Source organism: Ochotona curzoniae, unplaced genomic scaffold (assembly GCF_017591425.1).
Source record: "Ochotona curzoniae isolate NIBS_2020 unplaced genomic scaffold, NIBS_Ocur_1.0 contig_2321, whole genome shotgun sequence".
In the NCBI taxonomy this organism is placed as follows: Eukaryota; Metazoa; Chordata; class Mammalia; order Lagomorpha; family Ochotonidae; genus Ochotona; species Ochotona curzoniae.
The window spans coordinates 16,373,819-16,395,136 of NW_024465421.1; the positions used below are offsets into that span (position 1 = coordinate 16,373,819).

The 21,318-nt window shown below is 48.5% G+C and overlaps 1 protein-coding gene across 2 annotated transcripts; it reads right to left on the reverse strand.

Moving 5' to 3' along the window:
- Positions 1–1,165: 1,165 nt before the first annotated feature.
- BFAR (bifunctional apoptosis regulator) lies at positions 1,166–21,184 on the reverse strand. Of its 2 annotated transcripts, XM_040973297.1 has the most exons (8): positions 20,995–21,184; positions 11,244–11,570; positions 9,528–9,732; positions 8,678–8,847; positions 6,882–7,026; positions 5,648–5,821; positions 4,246–4,448; positions 1,166–2,353 (listed from the first exon to the last, which is right to left on the reverse strand). In XM_040973297.1, the coding sequence occupies exons 2-8, from the start codon at positions 11,504–11,506 to the stop codon at positions 2,161–2,163; spliced, it is 1,353 nt and encodes a 450-aa protein (XP_040829231.1). In that variant the 5' UTR covers positions 11,507–11,570; positions 20,995–21,184; the 3' UTR covers positions 1,166–2,160. The 2 variants fall into 2 exon arrangements, with proteins under 2 accessions (XP_040829231.1, XP_040829232.1); XM_040973298.1 differs by lacking the exon at positions 20,995–21,184 and having other exon boundaries at positions 11,423–11,506.
- Positions 21,185–21,318: the final 134 nt, after the last annotated feature.

Here is a 21,318-nt window from a genome sequence, read left to right on the forward strand (position 1 = left end):
AAGAACAGGGCTTCTTCTTGTGGCTGAAGAACACCATCGCCTCACCCCCCAGTGGCCTTGGGGCCTGCTGGTCAGGAAACCCCCAGAAAAATGAAGTTCAAGTCTAGTCGTGGTTAGCGAAGAAAGCCCTCCACACCTTGCCTGGATTTTAGGCCGCAGAGGTGCAAGCTAAGCTGATGGGAGATGCCTTCCCTCTCACTGCTTTTCTATACAGAAATACAGAACAAAATGAAGCAGGAAAAAAGAAATCACTCTGAATTCCTGGAATCTGAAATATTCAATGCTAGCATCTGAATTTTTTCCAGTTTAATGAAAGGGTCATAGCGATCATACCAAATGGTTTTCAAACACTTTTCTCAGTGTCACAAAAAAAAAAGCATATTAAAAAATCATTCTGAAAGAGCTTCATCATGCACTGTGAACACTGCTAACCTGAGGAAATGGATGGCCCTCCTTGCGTTTAGCAATGGCTTCAGTGAACACCCTAACAAGCCAATCTTGGCTGTCCCCTTTGTACTCCTAAACTTTCTCCTATGTCTTGGCTCAGGTTTTCAGAAATGCTGCTTTTGGATCAGAGGATCTGAATACATGAGGCACCCTCTGGATGCATGGCACCCAAGCGTGCTGAGATGGGCGGAGAAAGGCTGTGCAGGTGAGAAGTCCCTTAGCTCTCAGTGTGCTCACCTTGCCTGCTGCCGAGCAAGAGCCAGGGCCCTGCTTGTTTGCCAAGCCTCCCTACAGCACACGTGGGTTGTTACTCACTGTGGAAGCAGGATGTGGAAGCAGGCGGGGCCAGTCCATTGGGCCTGGCATGGGGGAGGGGACACACGAGTTTCAGAGTCTGACTGTCCTGCAGGGTGGCCTGGGGCCCAGCTCCACAACCTTTGCCAGCCAGTTCTAGTTCTGTATCTGAAAAGAATACTGGTAGGCCACCGGGCGGGAGGGCCAGGATGCACAAACAGTGCAGGGTCCCCAGGCCCACAAGGATTACAGAGGGCAAGTCAGGTAGCACTGGGCCCTCCCACAGGGAACCTCTGGCCAGCTGCCTGTCTCAATACCGCAGCATGCCAGGGCACCAACGCCTAGCTCCTAAGCACACCTTGCTGGGCCATACAGACTTTTCCTTTACGTTTTCCATAAAAATTAGTTTGTATCTATGTGGAGGTTTTATCTGTATAAAAATCTTTATTTCTTAAATTTCAAGTCATTTTTTCAAACTTCCAGATGCAGAGTCTGAGTAAAATCTTCATAAACATGAGGGGTTAATGAATAGAGTCACAAAGAAAATTTTGGACACAGGCTTATCTCTGGGAGGCCAGTCTTCAGAGCAATCACATTTCACACTGGAAGGAACAGGCCATCAGTCAGCTCATTCCGTATCTACAATCGCTGCACCTGCTAAAATGACACGTGCTGCTTTTTACACACCAGGACACGACAGGAAGAATTATACATTATACAGTGTGAGGTCCACTTACAAAAACTCTTCCTTGAACAAAAGGGTGAGCCTGTAATTGATTTTTTACACATTCTTAAGCAAAACCACCAAGTTGGAAACAATGATTTTAGGCCACGGATGTGCAGCCTGGGCTGATGGGAGGTGCTCTCCGGGAACTGCCCAAGAGGGACCCAAACTTTCAGTGACCATACACAAGGGGAGACCAACTGCAAGCCTGACCACCACACTAGTCTCAAACTGGATGTTTCTGCAGGTTTTTATTCTGAAGCCTGGAGACTCTAAGACTCCATCACTGATTGCATTTTCAATTGTCTTTTTCACGTGTGTTGGTCTGTGCCTATGCCTGTTTTCCTAAAAAGGACTTACAGCACGGGCTCGGCCCCCACAAGCCTGAACTGGAGTGCCAGGAGTCTGTCAGTCACCAAGGTCGTGGCGAGGGGGATTGTCAGTGTGGGGTCCTCCTGACAGCACCTGCACCCCATTTTCCGAGGACCCCGGGGCCTGCCAGCCAATGAGGGCTGAGCTTCCTAAGCACCTGCAGTGAGGGACGTGGCCCATGGGAGGAGGCTGACACCCAAAGCAGCACCTTGCCTTCTGAGGACAGAGATGGCAGTTCTGTCGTCTTCCTCCTCCCCCGCCCCCAGCATCTGCTGGGCTAGCAGTGACCCCTGCTGCGTCCCGCAGGGCCCGGGCAGCGCTGGTCACAGCACTTGGGTTTCTAGCCGGCGGACCTCCTTGACCACGAGGTCAATGTTAATAATCGGGTTGAAGTACAGGGCCCAGTAGAACAGACAGTTGCACACAAACTGAGGGATGAGGGGCCAGAACATGGCCACAAAAAGTCCCTGAGTGGACACTTTCCAAAAATGGCTCCACATCCTCTGAGGGACCGTCCTGGAAAAAAGAAAAAACGACAATGGGTGGTTGTGAGTGCCGGTGGTGTTGCTAGCTGGGACCGCTCCCCAGTGCCTCACCGCCCAGACTCCCGGGCTGCCAGCTACTCGCCTCTGTCCCCAGTGCCTGGGACCTTTCTTCGCCAGACCCTCCCGACACCAACGCGGACACGGCCCAGAGGGGCCTCATGTGGCAAGGCTTCCCCTCCGAGTGCAGCCTTACCACTGTGACGGCTCTGTTATACTTTGTACGCAGTTCACGTGTGTTTGTGTGTGTAAACACACATATATGCATATACATTCATACATACAATACATACAAATTTACTTGAGAGGAAAGCTCTGGTCACTGATTCACTCCCCAGATGTAAACCCCAATGGGGGCTGGGCCTGGGGTCCAGGACTCTGTCACTACTTATGCCACCTCTTGCTGCCTACCAGGGCCAGGAGCTGTGGCCAGGCCTCCCAACTGTTAGGCCACATTGCTAGCCCTTAATGTGCTGTCTGAACATGCGTATTTTCTTGGCCAGGTCACAGGCCCTCCGAATGCAAGCTGTCTCTATCACTGGGGACAGCAGGGCTGTGGATACGCAGTGACTCAGCTCAGTGCAACACAAAGCAATGAGGTAGTCAGCTGCCAGGTTCTCAGAAGGTAGGTAGGGAAGTGGTGCAGGCACAGCACGGCTTGATCAAAGGCGAGTGTCACGGACGCATCACTCCTCTCTTTGGGAAACAGCCTCCGAGTTTTCCTTTTGGGAATCTGCCTCTCCCGCCTTTGCCACATAGTCTGATTGAGGCTGAGCCAGCCACAGTTACTGAAAAACAAGGAGAGCTGAATCCGATCCCCAGGGCTGTTGTGGGCACTGAAAGAGTGAAGGAGGGAGCCAGGGGGTGGAAGAGCTCTCTTTCTGCCTTTTCAAAACAAAAAAACAAACACACACCCAAAATCTCAGATTGAGATTTAAGAAAATTAAGCTCAAATCCTCATTAACAGCAGGGCCCAGCGTGGTAGCCTAGAGGCTAAAGTCCTCACCTTGCATGCACCAGGAACCCATATGGGCACGGATTCTAACCCTGGTGGCCCCATTTCCCATCCAGCTCCCTGCTTGTGGCCTGGAAAAGCAGTAGAGGACAGCCCAAAGCCTTGGGACCCTCTACCTGCATGGGAGACCGAAGAAGCTCCTGGATCTTGGCTTCGGATTGGCTCAGCTCCATTGCAATTACTAGGGGAGTGAACCAGTGGATGGAAAATCTTTCTCTCTCGCCTTCTCTCTATCAATCTGACTTTCCAAATAAAAAAATACATAAACCTTCAAAAAAAAAAAAAGGTAATAACAAATAGGTGTTAGAGTTGTGGCATAGCAAGTAAAGCTACCGCCTGCAACTGCAGCCTCTCATGTGGACACTGCTTTGAGTCCTGACTGCTTGACGTCTGGTCCATCTCCCTGCCAGTGGCCTGGGAAAAGCAGTGGGAGATGGACCAAATGTTTGGGTCCGTGCCAGCCACATGGGAGCCCTGATTGAGGCTCCGGCTTCCTGGCTCCAGGCTGACCCAGTGTTGGCCGCTGTGGCCATCTGGGGAGTGAACAAGTAGATGGAAGATTTTTCTCTCGGCCCCCACCTCTCTTGCCCCTGCAATTATCCAGTATATTATTACACGTAGACAGACACACAGGGAAGCACTGGAGCTGAAGCCCTGGCCCCGCACACAAGGCAGCAGCCCACATGCTCGAGCAGCCGCATCTGGGCCCCACACCCAAGTCTGAGTGTTGCAGGGAAGGGGTGTTTGGCTCTCCCAGGCGGAGTAGTGTGGCAAAGGGCAGCTTGGCTCCACTCACAATTTCTCTCCCAGGCCTCGTGCTCCACCCATCTTCTGCACGGGACCACACTTACTTCAGCTCACTTCGTGACCAGATCCTCCAAAAGGAAAACAGTTCCAGCACCGAGAGGAGCATGGCGTTGACGATGAGAAACCGTGACGTCCAGTAGTGCACCTCCAGCCAGTCCCAGGCAAACTCGGCGATCAGCTGGTACGGAAGGAAGGAGTATTTGACGAGGAATTCTCGCCACTGCTTCCACGTGGGGTCTCTCAGATCCTTGAAGAAGGAACACAGGGACATGGCAGTCATATATGCAGCACACCTAACTATCCCTGTGGGTTCTGTGTAACACACACGCAATCTAAAAGGAAACTTCCTTCCCTCTTCTCTAGCAAGAATTAATCTTAAATTTGACCCAAAGAGGGTGAACTAAGATGCTTGGTTCAGAACTGTGGAAGTTCAGGAATGATGGCACTGACGGACTGTGATGCTCAACCAATGTTTTACTCCATCATCGCCTCATGGGTCATCTAAACCATCACCCAAATCCAACAGCTTGGTTGTGGGAAAGTGACGACAGTTGCTGGGAGAACTAAAACCACATCCCAGGAAAGGAATTTTGGGGGGGGCAGAGAAGCTTTTCAATCAGAGCAGATAAAAAAGTCAGCCCAGGATTAGGGACTGTGGGATGATTACAAAGATGACTTTTTACAGTGTTCTCTGCTCCCACTGCGGTGAGTCAAGGTACAGGGGCAATTGGGCATTCAAAGGAACTGGCTGTACAAGAGTCACGAGCAGACCTAAAGCAATGTTCAAGTGGAAAGTCAGTTAGGTAGGAGCCTGACCCTGGTGCTTAAAGCAGGTGCTGGAAGATTCAGATAACTGATTCCATGTTTACACGTGTGTCCTACACCCAAGTCACTTTCTGACACAAACAGAGGAGAAGGACTGGCCTCAAGAGTAGCACAGCAAAGGACACTGCCTTCCTGTGACCAGCCAGACTCAGAGAAAGCATCTGCTGGGGACCCATCACAGTTCTCAAGCTCTGTGGGGTAAGCTGGGCAGGCATCCCCATGGGGAAGCTGTGCCATGGCTTAACAGTTCTGAGGCCAAGGGCACCCACACTGACCTTGCCCTGTGGCAGGGCCAACAGTCATCCTTGAGGGGACCTTGAAAGGGATGGACCTTCACACTGGAAGGCCCAGAAATCTGTCCCTCTGGGGCAGTTGGGACCTAAGCTGGCTTCCAACAAAAGCAAGGGCAGCCCCTCTGGAAGTATGAGAGAAGAAACAGAATGAGTTCCCAGCATGGGAAAGGCCCTGCTTCATTCGCTTTTGCAGGCGGCTCTGCCTGCAGGACTCGTGTGAAGTCTGGCTGCTGCTTGCTCCTCCTATCAGGCCACATCTGCATATCTGACTTCCTTCCACACCATGGGGCACTGGTGCCAGTCCACTCCAGGCCCTCTGCAGACCTACCAGGAACTTGGTGATGATGTCTTCGCCGGGGCCATCTTCTTGCAGGGGGCAGATGGTGTGGATGAAGGGGAGGAAGCTGTCTGTGTAGTCGAACAGGTACAGGTAGAGCAGACTGAGCCTGGGGGAGCTCTTGAGGGCGTAGAGCAGGAACAGGGACCTGCCCGGGTTCACGGCCTGCAGGGAACAGGGCAAGCACCGCTCACACCTAGCCCAGCCTCCCACTGTGCCCCTGACACTCTCATGCCCCTTGCCCTCGGTTGTTTTTGCATGGTGTGCACAATGAATGGCAAGAAGGAGCCTAGTAGTTCATACTTCAGGGAGTTCATGGAAAATGGAATTAAAAAGTAAATTTATTCTGGTGCAACAAAATGTAGCAGCCACTTAACTAGAAAGGGGATGGTTAGGAAGACTGCTTTAAGGGGACAGGGTGAAATTTCTGGAGGTAAATATGTTTATGCTCAAACTCCAGTGGTGTTTCCATGGTGTCTCCATGTCAAAGTTTAACAAAGGATGCATGTCAATTATACCTCAATAAAACCGTTAAAACATGCTCAACTGACATAATGCTATTAATGATTTACTACTAAATTATTTTCAGTATAATTTCAGTGTAAATTTTCAGATAAAATTTGAAAAGTACAGCATAAGTTTATTTGCATAAGCTATTTGTGTTTATTTTTCTTCACAATATCTTTTTTACTCATAAAATTGTGTGTATTAGATGTTCTGTAACTAATAAAAACAGAATATTCACTAAATAGGACAATGTCCACCTGCTACTGTCATGATGAAGATCAATTTCTCCTTACCCAGGAAGGCTGAAGACAGGCATCCCTTGTGCTCTGGATAATCCAGTGCACTCCTCGGTCTAACCCTTACACACGAGTGCGGGAAGTTCGTAACAAAAGTTACGAAGTTCATAGCACTTACAGAAATCCTGTGTGTGTCCCTCCCTTTTGCAGCACAGCACTGCCCCAGAGGAGGGAGGAGGAGGCAGAGGAGGAGGACTGAAGAGCAGCCACAGAGGCAAACGCTCTGAAAAAGGCCTTTCAAACACTGCGCCCATGGCTTGTGTACAATTCTGAACGCACAATTAGGAAAGCAGGCACGTGCTGCGGGGACCCGGAGCAGGAGGAACACCCTGGGACAGTGGGGGGCTTCGGGCACATCTGTGAGGTTTTCTTCCTTTAGCTAAGCAGGGGGCAGGCAGCTGACTGCAGTAAGATGGAGTTACCTTGTATTCCCAGAGGTTCTGGGGGGGCTTCACGCCCAGGGCTTTGACACGCTCCAGCTCCAGGAGGATGGCTCTTCGGTGGCTGCTGTTTTCTATGGTGTACGGCGCCCGGGAAAATTCCTCCTCTGTCAAGGTTAAAAGCAATCTGTGTGCAGAGCGAGGATGAGAGTGTGTGAGAACACGCAGCGAGGCCGACCTGAGGTGTGTCTTCCCGACGCACGTACCTTACAGGCTCGAGGCAAGGTGAGATGTTTCAGACAGGAAATACTATTAATAATAAAACATAACTCAGTGCTTATCATTTGCCAGTGATTGTTACAAATCACTGACCCATGTAGCAACTGTGCACATATTTTTCTACGCTTTAAATAGAGTAATATGTCAGAAATCAGAGTAAATAACAGATACCAACGGCCAGCAGATGGAAGACCTCTCTCCCCATTACTGTGCCTTTGAAACAAACAAATCAAACATCACTATATCTTGCCAAAAAAATAAAAAAAGAAAAGAATATGAGTTGTTTTGGCAAAGTGATTTAATTGAACAAAGACTATAGAATCCTTTTTTCCTTTTCTCATCAGAAAACATGAATGTCTCTCCACATTGATTCATCATTCAAAATACTCCTGGCAGAAGATGGGAGCCGGGTGACATTCACGCACTTTGCTCCCTCTGGCCCAGAAAGCTCAGGGCTACAGGCCAACCCCGAGACGGCGCAGAGCTCTGCAACAGTCCATTACCACAGCTAGGGAGAGAATTTTTATTTTAACTGTAATTTTGAAAGACGCAAATTCTCACAAAAAGTAAATTGTGAACTTCCTCGAAGGAGAGTACAGGAACTCAGTGGAGAGGGAGAGTGACTGGCAGGGAAGGGGGCACAGGCCAGCAGCCTGACCTCTCGGACAAATGAACAGAAGATAGCGGCCATTCCCTCCTCCCTGCATGGTGCTGTAACGCACTTACAGGTGTGTACACTCAGGCATACATGACAGGCTACTTAGGACATTAGTATCTTCAGTTTAAACACATTGATATCAGTATAAACACTAAAAAAAAAGTCTGGGAAGGCATCCAGCAAAAGTGCTCTGAGGATGGGCATTATAAGGGAGTTTCATTTCCAATATCACAGAGCTTGAGGTTACATTCTTAAATAATAAATACATGCTACGTTTATGACCAGGAAGGCACACACACAGAACGAGGCTGACACTGACAACGTTGCCTACTGTGCAGCAGCTACGGGAGACAGATCCTCAGGAAGCGGAGCAGTTACTATGTGACCCGGCCAACGCACCAGAGTGTTAACTTACGATCTCACAAAGACCTGTATGTGAATGAACCAGCATCATTTGTTACAGCCAAAAATAGAATCACCCAAATGTCCATCAGCTGATGAACAAAGAAAGTCTGGTCTGATCGCATGTACCCCGTGAAGGGAATGAGTGTGGGTACTTGCTGCATCACGGGGAAGCCTTGAAAACACTCCAGGACAAAGCCACACACAGAACAGGCCACGTACTGCATGATTCCATTCCTATGACATGTCCGAAACAGGACAGGCTGCAGGGTCAGACAGCAGCACGGTACCTATGTGTGCTTGGGGTGGGGGAGACGTGGAAGGGCAAGAGCTTTCTTTTCAGGGTGCTGGAAATGTTCAAAACTTATTCTGGTGATGGTGGCACACATCTGCAGATATTCCACAGGTGGCTGAGTCTATGCTTCGGATGGGTAGATTTTATTGGGTCTGAGTCATGCCTCAAAATGGCCTTGCTGTGTCAGAAGACCTAGCTCCTCACCTTCCATTGACTCTTTCCGACAGAAACCTGTCCCTGTAGAGAGAGGCCCAGGGGCCCAGCTGCTCCAGCCAGAGGATGACTTCTTCCGCTGTCCATTTGGCCACAGCCTTGTGGACCAGGAGGTCGTGCTCGGATTCCCTGCTGCTCCAGTGATACACAAGCAGGACCACCTGGGGAAGGGTGACAGGGACCCTGAGACGTAAGGAGGCCACAGGGAAGGGAGGAGGCTGAGCCGGAAGGAATGACGAGGCCAAGCCTGCACAGGGGCAGCGGGGTGATGCTACTGTCACAGAGAACCGGGAGCATGTCTCTCCTGGGCTCGTCTCTCTGCTGAATGACAGGCAGGGAGGGCACAGAGACCAGAACAGCAGGGGGCTCGGGGCACCTGGGGGTAGCTGCCTGCTTGAGCTTGGTGAACAAGACCGACTCTGGGCCTTGCCTATCGGCGTACATTTAATTTTTGCAGCCTAGAACTGATGAAGAAAAGAATCTTTACACTGGAGGTGGTATACGTAAAGTACACCATGCCATCTGTCTGCACTTCCTTCCTCAGCTTTGAAATGGGAATGACCCCCAACAGGACCTGCTGCCTCTCTAGGTTACAAAGAGGCTTAAATATGATCAAGCTGACAATGGCTGAGTGCCAACCATTCTGTGGTCGACTGGACTAAGCAACATTCCTGAAGAAATCATACAACCCCAGCAGATTCCGATGGATGTGGTGAATTACCCGCTGTCCGACATCCATTGTTTCCATGATTTCAACAGCATGGACCACAGTGGATGCCAGGGGTAGGGGAGCAGGGGGGCAGGGGCAGGAGGGCACAGATAAACGCAGGGATGGACTTACTGCCACACCAGTGAGAGCCGTGAGCACTCCGGAAAAGAAGCCCCCTCCTCTCTGCTGATGGCCACGGCCTGTGCTGGGAACTAAAGGAATCTGATCATTTCCATATTTCTGAAAGGCTCTGAGGCTTTGGGCTATGTCGGAATTCTGCTGAATGTCTTCTGATCTCATTCTAATGGCATCGGGAAATAACTTTTCAATAGCATCTCTGGGGAGAATAGAAAAAAAGAAAAGATATATCACAACACAGTTGTTTGTCTGACGTAACAATTTACAGGCCAAAATAAAAGTACCGGTCAACAATAATCTATGGGGACCTGGGACCAGGGACAAGAGCATCTCCAAAGCTCTGCTGACAAAGGCAAAAAATTAGCAACAATCTGCATTTCCACTGTTACGGAAACCACTAGATGAAATAGAGTCTGTCATGCAGTGGAGTACTGTGTGGTACATGTTGATTGCATTATTACATCAAGATGGATTAATTAAAGATAGATGAATGGCTCTGTGAAAACAGTACACTGCATGTGAACATTTTCAATCGGTGCAAGTAAATATAAAAGCACTATCACTCCAGGGAAAAAGAAGAAAATAATCTAAAATAAAGGAGGGGGGAGTCCCAGGAGGTAGGAGGTTCCATCAATATCTTCCAGTATCTAAAGAGAATATAAACAACAAATTCACATTTGCATTGCTTATGTCATTGCTAGGGTTCCTGTACCTGTTCCCTTAAACTCATATAAAAGTGCAGTCCCCAAGGTCTTACATTAATGGTACTAAGTGCATGAGAACCTAATCCAAGTGTGATGTTAAGAATGGGTTTCAGAGCTAATTGGACTGGATTAGGCCATCAGGATGGAAACCTTGGGAACTTTCTAAGTGGAGATCAGGCAGACACAAGTTCCTTGCCTCTTACCATGATGTGCTTCTGTGGGCCAAAAATAAACCTCTTTTCTTTATAAAAGAAGCTTGCCTCGGGCAAAGGCCAGTAGTAAGAAAAGAGTTGGCTGCTAGACTATACCGTAAGGCTCTTTACCTTTTCAATAATACACAGTCAGACAACTCTACGATCTTCCTATAATGCAAACCTGAGAAGAATGAAGCATAAATAAATAACATTTCTTGTGATTACCAGAATGTGGGGTTAAAGTTTTCATGGTACTTGCTGGTACTCAGTACATATCCAAGAAAGCTGAACACATGGCTAAGGCCTCTGAGCCCTCCTAGGTGCATGACGACAACAGGGAAGCAGGAAAGAGCAGGCCCTCTGAAAGCTCTTGCTATTAGCTGTGTGATGCTGTGACAAACTGTGCAAATGTGACACTGGAACAGAGTTCATGTAAAAATTACAAAAGCTAATTATGAAAATCAGCATGAAGCCAGGTACTACAGACTGTACAGTTCTATCATTTGCTCTAGCACACCCGGGCATTCTCAGTCAACACGGATCAATCAGAGGCATGTCATGACCACAGGGTTATCTGTAGGGGTCTCATAACCAGAATCTATTTTTACCTTCACTTACAGTTGGTAAAAAGCAAACGACAGCCACCTGTGAGACAGGGCACCTGTACTTTCAGACCCCCGAGCTCCCGCACTCACATTCCAGCAGATGCAGGTGACCCGCGAGGCCAGCTCTGAGCCTGCGGCCTCTCTGTACCTAGCAGCCCTTACCAGGACAGAGTGTACCATGAGCCACGCCTAGGGGCCGAGTGTTACCTCAGGAGGATGTTGACTTTGGGGAAGCCTTCCCATTTTTCTCTGCATTCCGGACACTCGGTTTTCTTTGAAGACACCCACCACAAGGCTAGGCAGTGGCGGCAGAAGCTGTGTCCACAGTTCAACGTGGTGGGGTTAACCAGGATGTCGTAACAGCAGTGACAAGAAAATTCACTAACAGAAATCTGGGGGCCGGTGCTTCGGAGAGGCTCGTCCTTCTCCAGGTCCCCAGGGGCCGGGTCATCTTGCTGAGACTCTTCCATCTCTTAGCAAAATTTGGAATCCACAGCAAGCAAACGTCAAAGAAACCACTGCAGGACATCAAGTCTAGGGGGAAAAAAATTGAAAAAAAGTTTAAATAAACAACAAGCTATTTGAGATTACTGTCATCCATGAAAGACCTAATTTTTAAAAAATAAAATTATTTATTTGTTATTATTTGAGAGGGAGAAGAAGCGAGAGAGAGAATATGCCTGTACAAGGCTGGGGCTGGGTCACGTCACACCTGGGAGCTGCAAGGCGATCCACATCTTCCTATCCAGTGGCAGGTTCTTAACTATTCAAGCCACTGCCTGCTGCCTTTTAGGGTGCACACTGGCCAGAGGTGTGCACCGGAACAGAGGGCCAAAGCAGGACTTAACTACAGATGCTCTGATGGGGCAAGCAGCTGTCCCAACTGACGCATCAGTCACTAACCCTAACACTCACAGCCCAAATGCTCTGACCTTCTAGGGTCAAAATCCTGACTTATTAGAATCCACATTCCATCAATAAGACAATCATCACTAAATTTCTTTCTCACCCATTTGTCACATTTTCAACATTACATGACATTAAGTCGTGCAGTGGGAAGATCAAGAGGGCAGGCTTGATAGAGAAGTTCACCTCTTTATTAACTTCCTTTCAGGTTATAACTGCTCTTGGCCACAGCAGTCCTGATTCCATGCCCAAAATTCTTTCCAGGTGTGGGACTTTCAGTCAGTCTACCATTTGAGAGACAGCAAGAAATCATTCGCTGGCTCACTGTCTGAATGCAACAGACCAGGGACTCGATCAAGATCTGCTGTATGGGTGAGCCAGCACCATGGTCTGCAAGGGTCTGTGTTAGCCCTGTTTCCTCAGCAAAATGGTGGCAGCAGCTCAGACACCTTTAAGGCTTCTTGTGAGGGTTAGCATCATGGAAGCCAAGTGGCTAGGCTGGTGTGGGGTAGAAACAGGGTTGTGCTTCACACTATTTCTGATGCAGGTACAACAGAAATGGTAAGCTTTTCTCAAACTCACTACTGCGAGAAAGACAGTTGCTGTCCATCACCCACACTGGCAAGAGAAGGGCACCGGCTTCATCACTGGAGACCCAACAGTTAAAGACACAGATCCCACGATGGACCGTCTGGGGTCTTCTCTGACCTCTGTCAGGAGTCTCTGCTTCCTCAGAGGAAGGGGGATGGCTGGGCATGGATTCCTGTCTTTGATGCAGCAAGGAATTCACAGACAAGACACAAAAGGCACAGCTGAAAAATAGGTTGTTTGCTAAACAAAATTAATACACTAAAGAGGGAGTATAAAGATGACAGAGATTGAGTGGGGTCCAGGTCATCTCCTTCTGTGTTTCGGAGGCACAGTGGTGTCTGGGGTGTAGTTTAATCAACTAGTCACAGGGAGTGGTATTCAGGGTGGCCTGTTAAGTACTACCCATTTTCTTGCTGGTTTGGGAAGTATCATGGCATGAATTGCATGATGGGAGGAGGAGTGTCAGTCATGCAATTTTAGTGTAATGGTATTGTAACAGGCAATGTAGAGGTCATCATAGGGATGCAGCCAACAGCCACACTGGTTACTGGCAGCCAGCAACAGTTGTATACACAGCTCTGTGGAACGAGCAGTTTTCTGCAGTAGAAAGGAAGGGGCCAGGGCCCAGCGTGGTAGCCTAGAGGCTAAAGTCCTCACCTTGAACGTTCCGGGATCCCATATGGGCACCAGTTCATATCCCAGCTGCTCCAATTCCCATCCAGCTCCCTGCTTGTGACCTGGGAAAGTAGTAGAGGACGGCCCAAAGCCCTGGGACCCTGCACCTGTGTGGGAGACCCAGAAGAAGCTCCTGGCTTCAGATCAGCTCAGCTCCTGCTACTGCGGCCACCTGGAGAGTGAACCAGCAGGCCAAAGATCTTTCTCTCTGTATCTCCTTCTCTCTGTAAAATCTGCCTTTCCAATTAAAAAAAAACGCACAATTTAAAAACAAAAACCAAGGATAGGGCTGGTGAAGCAGACATAGCTTTAGGGAGGGGTGTCTCTGACTGAATCAGATTCTTGCACTATTTATCCACTGGGAAGCTTACAGAATTAAACAAGGGAATGCATTCCGGTGTACCTAGCACAGAACCTGTGTATGGTGAACAATGCCATAAAAATAGAACAATTTACCAAATTCTTAAAGTGCAGGGAAAGGGCACACACTCTTACATATAGCATGCTAAAACTGCATTTTAAGTAAATTAATTAATAAACAGTGATTAAAAGTATCAGTAGTTGATGGAGGAGAATCATGAGTAATTTTTGTTTTGGTTTGGTTTGACTTTCTAGATTCCATCAATTCCTTTGTAAGGAATACATGTCAGTCCTATTACAACTACAAAAATACACATGAATTTGTAAAATACTGCATCAGTGTGAGAGTTTTAACTCAGGGAAATCAACACAGACAAATCTGGAAAATAACTGTTAGTCCATAAAGTTATTTACTGTAAAGAAAGCAACATTTTGTGCAAACTCTTTATGAAGAAGCCTCAATGAACATTCTTGGCAAATTCCAGGTTACTTATGATAATAAAAGATATTTGCTCATTTTGACACTGTTATTCATGTATTCCGCTAAAACTGGTGAACCCTGCACCACGCAGACAGCATTATCCTAGGCAAGCCCAAGCACTGTTGTTTGCTGAGCATCTTGTATGTGCTGGGTACTGAGCTGGGTCCTTTCAGTACCCTCACAGCCATATCCAGACTTGGAGTTGGAAGCAGGGAACAATTAGGGACAAGTTAGGCAGGAAGCATCACTCCTTGAAGACAACAGGAAAATGCAGGGGAAAAAAAGGGGTGAGAAGGATCTAAGGGTTTGGGGGGAAATGTATGGGCCAATGACCAAAGACACTGCCCAAGTTTCAGAACTAAGGCAGAAATTACACTTCAGAAAAGAACTGGGTCACTGCTAACAAATAGGGGCAGGTGCTGGAGGAAGCTTGGAAATGGAATTTAAGAAGACTGGAGCTTGGGGCCCGGCGCGGTGGCGCAAGTGGTTAAAGGTCCTCGCCTTGCACGCCCGGGATCCCATATGGGCGCCGGTTCTAATCCCGGCAGCCCCGCTTCCCTTCCAGCTCCCTGCCTGTGGCCTGGGAAAGCAGTCGAGGACAGCCCAAAGCTTTGGGACCCTGCACCCGCGTGGGAGACCCGGAAGAGGCTCCTGGCTTCGGATCGGCATAGTATCGGCCCGTTGCGGCTCACTTGGGGAGTGAATCATCGGATGGAAGATCTTCCTCTCTGTCTCTCCTCTCTGTATATCCACCTTTCCAATGAAAAAAAAATAAATAAATAAATCTTTAAAAAAAAAAAAAAAAAAAGAAGACTGGAGCTTGAAATGATCCGACAAGACTCCCAAATAGATACAGTGAGTAGCTGGAGATACAAAACTGTACTAAGAATGAAACAAGGTAATGGCATTGTGGCTTAATGGGTAAAGCCACTATCGTGGACGCCAGCCTCCAGGGTGGTGCCAGTTTGTGTCCCAGCTGCTCCACTTCCAATCCAGCTCCCTGTTAACGCACCTGGAAAGGTGGGCAGAGAGGACCCAGGTATTTGAGTTGCTGCGTTATGCAGGAGACTCCCAGAAGGAGACCCAGGCTCTTGGCCCTGACCCTGGCTGCTGCAATGGGTTAGGGGGTCTCCTGTCTCTTCCTCTCTCTGTCTTTCAAATAAAACAACAGTAGCTAAGAAGAGGCTGAGTGTGTGGGTCTTAAGAGTCCTTGGAGAGGAATTACAGATAATAGACCTGGAAATGAACTTCTCACAAATGAGCCTTTCAAAAACTAGAATGCACAGCACTTCCTTGCTTAGTAGATCTGAAAGTTTATATCATTTTTTTAATGAGAAAACAAATCATGCATTTGAGGTGAGTACTTTAAAGGGGATATTGGTCAATCTAGGATGGCTGTTGAGGCTGCTTTGGGACCACTGCTGATGAGAAGCTCTGTCTACGCTCACATTTAGGATGTAGTGTTGGCTCATTTTACCCTAAATTCAAAAGGTGACACACATCACTGTGAGACATGCACACTCTCAGCCAAGGGTAGCTCATCTTTCCTGTCACCTTTGTTCCTCTGGATTCAGGTTATTCCTGCTGATGAAAGCAGCAGTTCTTTTCAAGGAGTGCCTTGTAAGTGACCCAGTCTGGCTCCACCGCTGGAGTGTGACACCGTGGTGTCCTGTCTTGGGGACACACACCCTCCCACTGTGACACTGATCAAAGGGCTCTTTGAGGGGGAAGGCCCCAGCTCGTGAGGACATTTCCAGCTGGTTCCTGCAAGCGTGGCAGCGGGCTGGAGCCGCTGGAAAGCACATTCCTTCACAAGGCAGCATGTGTTAGAGCCTCCGCGCTCTCGGCAGCCCCGTGTCACTTGTTTTTGCCTTTTCAGAAGCCTGCGGTGGACCTGGGGTTGGCAAGAGGTGAATCATTCCATTCAGCCGCACTATACAACCGTTCACATGGATACACTTCTGTTTCTGAAATACAAGTGTTTGCTGCCTAGTTCAGTCTGGCAGAAAGAATGCCTGCATTGGGACGAGTCTGTAAAGCAGCAAGTCCAAAAACGCTTATGAGTCCAACACCAGATGTGACACCACAGACCTGGAGAGCGCTCCAGCAGCCAACACCCCAGAAGGGCCCAGTCATCCTGAAGTGGTGCTTCTAAGCAAAAAGCAGCAGCCCTGGAATGAGCATTTAGTGCTGGTTCAAGAGCCTGCCTGGACACCAGCATCCCATATCCACGTGCCTGGGTTTGAGCTCCAGCTCTGCTTCCGTTTGCAGCTTCCTGTGAGTGAGCATCCCAGGAGGCTACAGGGTCCTTGGGTCCCTGCCACCCATGTGGGAGATCCAGATGGAATTCCAGGCTCCTACCCTTGACCTGGCCCAGATGCGGGTGTTGCAATCATTTGGAGAGGAAACTGGCAGGTGGAAGATCTCTTTTGCTATCTGCCTTTCAAGTAAATTAAAACATAACAAAACACACCTAGGAGCGGGGGCTGCTAACCCAGCAGTTAATGTTCATGTCCATAGCTGGGATGCCTACTGACTCTGCCAGCTTCCTGCTACTTCACTCCCTGGGGGGACAGCAGTGACAGCTCAGGTGGTTGGGTTTCTGCCACTCCTGTGGGAGACCTGGATTGACTATGCCTAGTTTCAATCCCAACCTCTGCCCCTCTTGTGGGCATCTGAGGAGTGAACGAGCAGATAGAGACAAAAAACAACCACCCCCGCCATCCTTATTTCCTAAGAAACATATCGTCTCTGAAATAATTTCAGTGTCTAGAAACACAACAAACCTTACAAAGCACTAAAACACACACACTGATTTTTGCCATATTGTGTTCGCAAGTCTGTTCTGTGGGCACAACTAAGAGAAAACAATTCTCATGGGGTGTACATTATGACACAGCAGGGTTAGCTGCTGCTTGGAACAGCTGCAGTTGTGTAAGAGTGCTGGTTCGAGTCCCAGTGACTCCACTTTTAGTATTGCTTGGGAAGCAGCACATGGATGGTGGCCCTGGTGCCTGGACTCTGCCACCCACATGGGAGACCTGGGTGGAGGTCCAGGCTCCTGGTGTCAGCCCAGTTCTGTCCCTAGCTATTGCAGGTATTTGAGGAATAGACCAGTGAACCGAAGATTGCCCTTTGTCTTTCAGATCAATGAAAATGAGTAAACATTTAAAAACAAAGTTTCTTATAACCTTTGATGATTTGGCAATTCCAAGATACTCATTAACATGAACTTTTCTATGTTTTCATGAAAACACACCTAACTGGCAGTTTATAAAACATTTCTGAAAGAAATGGGGCTGGGCCACCTACAATCTCCCAGTAATACTAAGGAAAATAACTACAGAATTCAGAAAGAAGGTGGATATGTCTCCCTTGAACAGACCTGTGTGACTTGTCTAGTGCTTCATTATAGATTTTTCTGGAAGGCCATGACTGACTGCTATTACCTGTTTATTTCTTTATTCTCCCAACTAACATTACAGAAAGTCAAGTAACACACAGCCGATGAAATGATGAATTCATTCTACATTAAGAGGTTTTTACACTTCAGCTAACAAAGATCTCATTCTGTAATGACTGTTAACACTGTAGAAATCACAGTCTTTAAGCTGCTTGCTTCAGTTCATATTCATGAGTCCACATTTTCATTCGACATGCATTTACTGTAACTATAGTGCAATTTTAGAAATTATTCTTTTACAACATTTAATTTATTGGGCACCTAGCCTGGAAAACAGGATCTTAATAGATGCTCAATTCCAGGGCTGGACCAGGAGCTTCTTCTAGATCTCCCATGTAGGCTTTGTTGAGGTCCAATACTTGGATTACCCTCTGATACTTTCCTAGGCCATTAGCTGGGAACTGGATGGGAAGTAGAGCAGCCAAGATTGAATCAGCTCCCATAAAGGGATGATGGTGCTGCTTGTGGCAGCTTAACCTGCTAGCCATGCACTGGCTCCGAATGCCAAGTTTTAAATCATGGTCTGACTTTGAAGTCTGTCCTTGAAGGAGAACATTATCCTAGCAATGTAACTGCCAACATGACTTGCTCAAATGACTGATTTAATCTGCCATCATCTAGGCCACAGCATAGAGCTGCTACCAACCAGCTGATAAAAAATCAATTAGAGAGACCAACTAGAATTTGACCACATTGCATTCTGGAACCTGAACTCTAGCTGGTAGTCCGTCACGTGGCCATGCCGATCTGAGCAGAACCATTGACAACAGAAACAAGAATGGCTCAGGAAATACCAATGTCCAGGTCCTGTTTTTTGAGGATATCCCTATAAACGCTGGCAGAACACTAGACATTATTGAAGCGTGAAAGGGCTCATTTACATCTCTGTGAAACTAATGCTCTCAGAGGTAAATGAGGCAAAGGTCAGTGAAGGCCATGAAAAACACAGTGCTCTGTGCACCTGCTGGAGTTGGTAAAAACCGGCACGTGCATGAATACAAAGGAATCCTATCCAGTCTCTTCCTGTATTGTATCATACGGGGCTGGCAGCTGTGAGGTTAAAGGTGGCTTGTTCCTTTGGATGCTGACCTGCGGCCTGCACTTTGAAGCCCTCTGATTTACTGCCATTCAACGCCGTTGGGCAAGACGGGGCCGACTGAGAATATCCTGTTTTTTGTTTCGGTTTGGGTGTTTTTGAGCCCATCCTCTTTTATGTCTGTTAGGTGGCGTATAGGCAAGGACTTACCCTGTATAAAACCCCTCAATGGTTATGACTCAGAAAGCTGTCAAGAACCACTGAGGGCCACCGAGGAACCCACGCTCTAAGATACTGTTTTAATTCACATGAGTGACCATGCCCTTTTCTCATAGTCTCCTAGCATCCAACCTGAGTGTAAGCTTGTGACAGTGGTACACAAAAACCAGCCCGTGATTATCTGACCCCCTGGCAACAGCAGTTCCTAACAACCCTGTGAGAATTCCCAAGGCAGACTGGTGAGCCTGGACTGGCACACATGGCGAGGAGGCCCAGGAATGTGTATTTTTAACAGGGCCTTGAGGCAATTCTTATGATGTGCACAGAATGTCAGGAGCCAAAGAACTGTCATAACCATACCTAGATATGACTCCGACAAGGCACGTCTAAAGTCTGAGCAAAATAAGGTGCTAATAGCATTTTTGATCCTCTCTCGCTAACTCCATGGCCTGAACAATCCTCCCAGAGCAAAAGTGATCAAACCCCTCCTGTGCTCAAAACTTCTACAAGGAAAATAAGACAGAGAACCACAAGCCTGCCACAGAAGAACCTTTATGGTCAGCCAGCAAGCAATGTAACTTTTTAACTTGGAGCACGATTTCTGGAGGTGTAACAGCTGAGTTAAAATCCAAGTTTTATCAATTATTAGCAGCAAGAACTCAGGCCATGTTATTTAACCTTTCAAGGCCTCAATTGTCTCATTTGCAAAACAGGGTATTAACCACACCTGCCTGAAACGGTTGTTGAAAGAATTAATTGTGTTAATATGTACACAGCACTCAAAAGAGTGCTTGGGAACACGGTAAGTGCCGTGCAAGAGTCAACCGTTACAATTACTGTGATTGTTCTTTGCTCGCACATGGCACCGTTCCTTTCTGTGCCTTGGACACCTCCCTGTAGTCCCACACTGTTTCCTTCAACTGTAACACAGCTCCATACTGTCTCTGGGCCAAGAGCTTGCAACCACCAAGACGCAACAGGAGTCTGTAACAACTAGCCTCCTACGAGCATCTGTGTATTCACGTGACTTTTACTTGAGGATGTGTTCTCATCTCCTGGACCATAATTCCATTGTAAAGGCAGGTGGAGTTGAAATGCTGAGGTGGTAGGAGTGAGCTGGGCTCTAAGCCTGGATACCACTGTGTCCTCCCTGAGCCCGTGTACCAGTCTAGGGAAACAGAAGGGCTAAAGACCAGGTGACAAACTGCATCCCAAGACGCGCCAACAGAGTGTACCGTATGGCTGATGGGTATAATTAGTAGAATTATCAATAGTGGTGTTTACAGACTGCGCATACACAGTTACTGCCAACGCAAAACGCTGGAGCCATCCCCTGGAGAAGTATAGAAATTTCTTTATCATGTTTATGAAGATTGCCAGGGAAATCCTGAGGCACCCAGGATGACTCTTAGAGCAATGACAAGAACCAAAACCCAACCAGTGCTACCTCAGGGGTGTGTGCACCAGCCAGAAGCCATAGTTCCTTGTTACCCTGTGCATGATGTCAAAGCCACCCAAAGGACTGACCAATGGGCTCAGGCAGGGAGGACCCGAGGGTGACAATTAAGGTCAGGGTAGCTTCTGGGTTCTTACTTTCACTCAAGTTGGGGGCCTGGCCTCCTGTCCCTCCTAGATCCCCAGGTAGACACAACCTTAACACAACATGAGGAACTTTTTGCCCAAGTTCAGGTGTCAGAGTTGTGAGGCTGGGCAAAACTCAGTTCTAGCACAACCCTGGTATGACTCTGGAGTTTCGTTTCTCCGTTCTGTGCTTCTGTTACCCTACTTTCTAAGGTGCGAGCGGTCACCCCATATTGGGAAAAGGAATGTGCTTCGCCCGTTGGACCATAAGCCCAGCCTGGTGCCTGCAGGCACCCTGTTATGCCCTCTCCAAGCAGTAAGAAAGCCACATTTCTTCTCTCCCTGCCCTGGAGAGCCACTGGAGCTAGGGGTCCTGGCTTTGATCCAAATCCTCACAAGTAAGGCCCAATCACTCAATGCGTCAACTTAGGGTTTTAGGAAGTTGAGGTCCGGAGAGCTGGCCATGCAAGGGGTCTGCAAGGACAAGATCAAGGATGCTTAGGACCAAGACCTGGGCAGGGAAGGGCCCGCGCGCCTACTCCGGCCCCGCCAAAGGGATTCCGGCTCCACTCCATCTTCCACATCACTCCCCCAAGATTAAGCCCGGGCCGCCCGCTAGCCATCCCTTCCAAGCCGTGCCGCTTACCATCCCACGCTTCCTGGGGCCAACCCGGACATCGCCCCCAGCCCGGATTCCCGCAGAAGCGCAGGAGCTGGTAGATAGCAGGTACACTTCCGGAAGTAACCTAAGACCAACTGCAGAGCCGACGGTCCCCAAAGTCCGCGACCATAGAGGAGAAGCCGCACTGGTTTCTCAACCCCCACCACCCTGCGACCTCCCCGCTGCCTAGAGCGGCCACTCCCAGGTGGGGAGGGCTGGCGCATGCGTACCACCGCCGGCCCCGCCCCTTCCTCTTCAAGGACCCACCCCGGAGCCGGACCCAGGAATTAGACCCTGGCGGGTGTCCTT